The sequence below is a fragment of the Glycine max genome, chromosome 11 (assembly GCF_000004515.6).
Source record: "Glycine max cultivar Williams 82 chromosome 11, Glycine_max_v4.0, whole genome shotgun sequence".
Taxonomy (NCBI): Eukaryota; Viridiplantae; Streptophyta; class Magnoliopsida; order Fabales; family Fabaceae; genus Glycine; species Glycine max.
In genome coordinates, this window is record NC_038247.2 from 37,580,546 (window position 1) to 37,587,701 (window position 7,156).

At 30.2% G+C, this 7,156-nt stretch overlaps 1 protein-coding gene across 1 annotated transcript; it reads right to left on the reverse strand.

Annotated features, from left to right (window-relative positions):
• Window positions 1–4,462: 4,462 nt before the first annotated feature.
• On the reverse strand, window positions 4,463–5,776 carry LOC100803278 (RING-H2 finger protein ATL66). The gene has a single exon (XM_003538426.5). The coding sequence runs from the start codon at window positions 5,151–5,153 to the stop codon at window positions 4,626–4,628; it is 528 nt and encodes a 175-aa protein (XP_003538474.1). The 5' UTR covers window positions 5,154–5,776; the 3' UTR covers window positions 4,463–4,625.
• Between the last annotated feature and the right edge of the window lie 1,380 nt (window positions 5,777–7,156).

The window sequence follows — 7,156 nt, forward strand, 5'->3', positions numbered from 1 at the left end:
ATGAAAGTTAGTCTATAGTCAATATAATTACACTTGTTGCAATTGGCCCACTATGTTCGATCGGTTGACTAACTGCATGAAACGCACGTCTATTTTGGGGTAAACTGAAACTGAAAGGTCCATTTTTTAGGCTAACACACGACATCATAAACATGAGTTTTTCGTAGCTTGAAGACATGCGGGGACTTGTATCTTTTGCATCACATGATTTGGGAACTCAAACATCATTGTGCTACATATATGATATATGTCGATTGTTTCACAACCCTTGTTTAATAAACCATAATAACAAAAGGATAATTGTGTAGTTTTTTTTTTTACTGAACTGTGAAGTGTAGGCAATTGAGTATATAGATAAATCCTTTTAAAAAAAGAAGTATAGAGATAAATTGTAAGGAATTAACAGAGTAGAGTAAAATAAAATCTCACATTGTCTTAAAAATAATCTCATATAACAAGTTACATGTTTAAGCCTCCACTTACACAATTAGAGTGAGAAAAATATAAATCATATACTCCAAAAATTAGAAATATTAACTTAAAAAAAAACCTCTATCATAAATTGAGATACATTAAAAAAAATTGTTTTAATTACTCATTTGATCCCTATAATTTCATCATTTGTACATTTTAGTCCTTATAGTTTTAAAGTGAATTTTTTAGTCCTTATAATTTATATTTTAATTCTCTTTTAGTTCATGTAATTTGAAAGTGACTTTTTTAGTCCTTATAATTTGTATTTTAATTTCCTTTTAGTCCATATAATTTGAAAGTGATTTTTTTAGTCCATATAATTTACATTTTAATTTTCTTTTAATCCTTACCATTAAAATATGAGTAATATTATCAATTGCAATTAACTACAAAAATATTAACAAATAATTTGTAACTAATTTATCGTAAGATAATTTATAATAAAAAAATTCTTCATAATTTATAACTAATTATTTTTTTATATATTTTTACATTAAAAAATAATTAAAATATAAATTATAAAGAATAAAAAAAATTAAAATACAAACTATAAGGACATTGGTGTGGAGTATCCAACCATTTGTTGATAATTAATCTTCATTAAAAAAACCTAACCAACCATCTTTAATCAGATTTATTTTTCAATCACATTTTTTCATTCATAAAATTCTAAAATTAAAATATTACTTAAGAGGACTGATTAACATCAAAACTTATTATTCATTCAAAAAATATTTACAGCTAGACAAAGGCAAGAGTTAAATCCGCTCTACTGTGATATATTAATTTACTAAATAATTTCAAAAACGAACAATTTGCTTTAAATGGTTGTAATCCAAAAAAGGAACAGGAAACTTTTTCTACAAAATTAAAGCAGTTGCTTTTTGTCTTGATTCAATTGGATAATGTCTTACTTTCGGTTTACAATCAATGTGCACGCTACAAAGCACAAGTCAAATATGTCTTTTAAAAATTTGTCAAATTTCTTTTAACACCTTTCCTTTTTCTATCTTTTATAATATTTTTTAATTATTTAAAAAATACCATACAGTGTAATCGTTCAAAAACAGGGAACTATGTGCAGCATAAAAAGTTTCAGAATGTTAGTGTAATTAATTATAATTCTTTTTGAAAAAATATATTCTTAGTTCACATATTTTCGGTCAAATATTATTAAGGTCTTTATATTTAGATAATTTTTATCTTCATACTTTAAAAAATATATAAATTTCGTCTTTTGTTTTAAAAATATTATTATGTTTTTCAAGATTAAAAAAAAGATTAAATTCATATATTTTTAAAATTTGAAGACTAAATTTATTAATAAGAAAATATGCATTTAACCACATATAATCAAAATTATAAAAACTAAAACCATAAATTATCCATAATCTTTTGAAAAAAAGTATACCAAGCAGATCAGGTGAACAATCGAGTTGCTTCACGCAACTATCACATGATGCACGAGCCCATAACTTATATCAAGATAGTCACTAGTCATGTCACTAGTCAATCATTCAGTTTGCATGTGAGGTTCCGTATTTTTATAAGGAAAAAAAGGATGCTCACCAAACCCTAGATGGAGAAAAATAATACTAGAGATATAGATTGGTTTACATGATATAAAAACACTTATATATTATTATTTTATAATATATAACAAAGTTTAAATATATTTAATATCATGATAAATGAATGGATTTTATATTAAACTTTTAATACTTTTTTTGTTATTTTAAGTTTATTGTATTAAAAAAATTTGTTGTGTAGTGATAACATTACAATTATAAATAATATTAAAAAAATTAATGTATAAAATGACACAATAACAAAATCTCAAAACAAAGTTTTAATATATCAAAGATTAAAAATAATAATTTTTTTATTTAAAAACACATAATAAAATTTGATCATTATCAAAGACATTAAACATATTTAAATCTAAAAAACATTTACATGTACTGAGGGGTGAGAATAGGCCAGTCTAGACCAGATTTTAAAAGGTCTGAGTCTAGCGTACGATGAATTTTTTAGGCCTGAGTCTACGATGAATTTTTTAGGTCTAAGCCTGGCCTGTAACCTATCAAAAGTTTTTATTTTGGCTCAGCCTGACCTTTTTAAAAGCCTAGTCTGACCTAATAGTCTTTTTAAAAGCATTCTTCACATTAAATTAATATTCCTTTAATCTAGAGTAGGAACGTAATAGGAAAGTTAAAGGAAATTGTAATTAAAGTCTTGATTATAGGAATGTAAGTTATGGAGCAGTAATGTGTAATTAAAGTCTGCTAGTTTTAAAAAAAATTAATTATACCCAAAAAATAATATAAGTATATATACATATTTAGGTCGACCTATCAGACTTATAAGGCTTTCTAATAAGCCTAAGCCTGGTATATTTAATTTAATAGACTTTTAAAAAAATTTGAACTTAACCTTTTAATTAAATAGGTCAATACAAACCAGACTTTATGTAGGTCAGATCGTAGATCCCTGTAAGCTGGCCTGACCTATTCCCACCATCGGTCCGTATATGATTCAAGTTTCCGCATGTTGCTGGTTTATCTAAGGAACAACATGTAAGTTGGCAGATTAATTTACTTGCAGGACATACTTGTTCATATAGCTAGGTTCCATTGCTTTCCAACAGAAAATAGGTACAAGAAACCAACGTCAAACTTAGCAGATAAGGAGGGATAAATAAAGAGACGAGGTGTCGCCGGATTTAATTTTAGTAGTCCACATTGCTCAACTGATTAGAAAATTATAGACGCACATAATTTCAAAATAAAAAAATATACACTTTAATCATAATATGGAACTAGGTATGACAATGAGATCTGGAGTAGTGTGTTTTGTCTCGAATTTGTCTTGATTTTAACAGAAAAAAAATTCAGTTAATTAAGATTGAAGTTGGGTTTAAATTTTTCCCAACAATCAAAGTCGTGTTGAAAGTCAGCATGAGATTATTAATATTCGTTTCATTGATAATGAATTTACAAAAATATCTCTGTATATATATAACACACTAAAATCTATAATTATTATATATGCATATATATAACACACTAAAATCTATAAAATTTATAATTATCATATATAATTTTATGTTACTATTAGATTGAATTTTATATTATTATATATTATCTAAAAATACGTTATATTATGGCTGTTATTTATAATTATAATGAAAAATTATATTTTTTTATAAAATTTTATAAACATGACAGGAAGAAGGATAAATCTACAAGTTCGAGAGTAGGATTGGAATAAGCAAAATCGAATATTGATCCGCCCGATTTTCAATGTGAAACTCCATAATCATATTCTTATTTTATACCAAAAAAAGAAGCTGATTGGGCAGTACCTAAGGCCACGAGCAAGCAGCTCCGTAACTTAAGAGCACCCATTTTCTTGAATAATCTTTTTGGGGTCTCAATCTCAAATAAAAAAATCTTGATTAAATCCAATTATAGAGTAGAACCTAAGAAGCAGGACCACATATCCAATTAGTAGACCAAACACTGGGATGACTCAGAAGAGCAACGTCTTTGAGGACTTTTATCCAACAAGTGGCGTTGAGCAAAATTATATGACCTTTCCGAACCCCTGGTCGTCTATCATCCAACGTGGGAACATATCATAATTTAACACTATCACAGACAAACTCCACATTCTCTTCCCCTCTCGCATGTGCTACCGTCTAAAATATTCTCCACGACAACCCATAAAAAATACAAAATTGTATATATCCATTATTAGCAGACATCTGGCACGAGTTTTTTTTACAACAATTTATGAAACACACGAAATGAAAGATATAAAATTGATCTAAAGACTAAAAAATAATAAAAGAAAAAGAAAAGAGCGAAAGATGACGAGTTCAAATTCCTTCGCATGACATTTTAATAAAATTAACCTTTATTGATACGCAAAACAAATAAAAAATGGTATTTTTCATCAATATTGGAAAATAAGATTAAGACCAAAATAAAAAGAAACAAACTTCGTTTCAGATTAATCATTTGTTTCAAATTCCAATTCTGCATGTATATTTGCATTAAATACAAGAGTTTTTCTGCCCTTAATAATCTCAATGGACTCAAATAAATACGATCGTCTCTTGTAAAAAAAAAAAAAAGAAGAAGAAGAAGCTAGAACTGGAAGTCAATTCTAAGGGGTGGTTCCTGAATCAAAATCTTAGGGAAGGAAGATTCAACCTTGAGAGAAGCTCTGCAGAGAGGGCAACTAGAGTGATGAGTGAGCCACTTATCAACACAATCACAGTGAAAATAATGGTCACACGCCGGCAAAACCTTAACTTTCTCACCGTCTCTGAACTCGCCGAGACAGATGCAGCACTCCGTTTCGTCCCACGCGCTTTCGTCGCGGTCTGCAGGCGCGTGGTGGAGGATTATGGGAAGTTTCTTAATGGAGGCGGGGTCCAGTCCCTGAGGCGGCGCTAGCGGCGGCGCGTGGACGGCTGCGGCGGAGAACGCGGTGGTGGGGAGTCGTCCCTGGTAGCGGCAAACCCAGCGCGTGTAGATGAAGAGAACGGTGACAAGAAGAATAATGGAGAAGAGTACGATGACGAAAAACAGTGTCCTACCTCGGATCTCTAGGTCTCTGTCATCGAGTTCCGTGTAGTGCCAATTGAATGATCGAGTGTCTGGGTTCGACATCGTGATTTGATTCCAAGGTATGAGAAGGGAGAGCTAAGACGGCGGCGGGTGGCGGCGGAGGAAGGCTGCGACGTTGGGGCATCAGAAACAAAAACAGTATCATGAGACACTGTTTGGTTCTGTTGCTATTAGTAGGCACTGGCAAAATGAGGAGTGAGAAATGACACGAGTGGCTAACGGTATTTATATTAAGTTTGGTGATTAGGTGCAGACGCAAACTGAGCGCGTGGATAGGGTAATAGTAACTGTTTGTTTGCTTTTTCTTTTTTCTTTTTTGCTTTCTAATTAAGATTTGCTCTGAGTTTTATTTTTAAAGAATGAAAAAAAAGGAAAAGAAGAAGAAGAGTAAATGGTTGGATTGGGAGCAGTAGACATCAACGTTATCTTACATATAGCTGAATATGGAGCAGTGTAGCGGGTTCGCCGACACGTCCTTTTTCCTTGGAGACATCATGGCTATATTGGATACGATTATGTGTCCAGTGTATACTAGAAGGGATTCCTATGGAAATCCAACTCTTTACCATTGGTTTTCATACCCAATAGTAAAGACCTTTTGGTATGCTCTTTGTAATTAAACCCTTTTGGATTCCAGGTTAAGTATATAATTTGAATCTCAATTATTATGAATCGAGTTAGCAATCACTTAAACCTTTTTTTTAGTACACTTAACAGTTAACACAACAATTAGAGCAAGAGCATGAGATAAGCGTGAAACATGTGGCTAAAATGATCGTTGGTTCACACTTAGTATAATAATGCTTAATTTTTTTTATCAGCAAATATTAATTATTAATATCATTAATTTTTGTTAATAAATAATTTAAATCTGTGATATTTTCTCTCTTTACCCTTAAACCAATCTTATGTCTCTAATAACTCGTTAATTTAGTGATATTCATTTGTATAAAAACTTACTTATACTGAAAAAAAAATATTCAATATATTTTGGATGTTGATGTGTTAGTTGGGACCCACTTCATCCCAAGAGTTCAACGCTAATAGGAGCAATAGTGTTTTTTTTTTATATATTCTTTCTCAGTTTGTTAATTAATTGAAAGTCTGATTTTCAATTATTAAGTGTGTTTATTACTTAATTTATCAATCAAAGTAACTATTGGACAATAAATAATTATCCGGCTCAGAACTATCACATTAGCTATGGTTAAAATCAGTAATTATGCAACATGTAGACTTGTAAAGATATTTACTTGTTACGGATAAAGGAAAATCTGAAACTTAAAAAAAATTAATCAATTTAACCGCAAATTGCGTAAATCACGTTAATTTAATCAAATAGTAAACTATTAATTTCCAAGAATAATCGCTGATCATTTACAAAAATCTGGTCACATGGGCTGAAAGAACACCCTCTGCCATTGCTGCATAACTTGAGTTCAGGTTCTTCTATTTAAGAATATGCTTTATCTTATTGGCAATAATTTGACTATATTCTCATCAACCATTGCAGCAATGGCAGAAGATTAGCACAAGATCGATTAACAATGTCCATGGTAGAGCAGATTTGTGGTGTGTTTTATGGCAGTAAACAATTTTACTGTTATACAAGATCTTAACTTTCAACCATAATTCGGACCTAAAAAAAAACTTACAACCATAATTTGAAATGAGATTAGCACAAGATTTACAATGGCAGAAGTTTTGCGGTGTGTTACATGTTAGTAAACGATTTGACTAGTACATGTGAAACCATAATTTGACTATATTTTCGTTAACATCACAGCAATGGCAGAAGGCAGTATGTTTCCGGGGTTGTGGAAGAATAGAGTAAAGAATCAGCAATTATTTTTAGAAATTGATTGGTCATGATAATGTGATTTGGCCGACCATAAAAAAATGTAATTTGCATGATTTACGGTTAAATTGAGTAATTAATTTTTAAAATTTTAAATTTTCCTTTATTCCTTATTAGTGAGGATCTTTATTGGTCCATATGTTACACAATTATTTGAGACCACGACATATGTGATTGTCTTGAACCT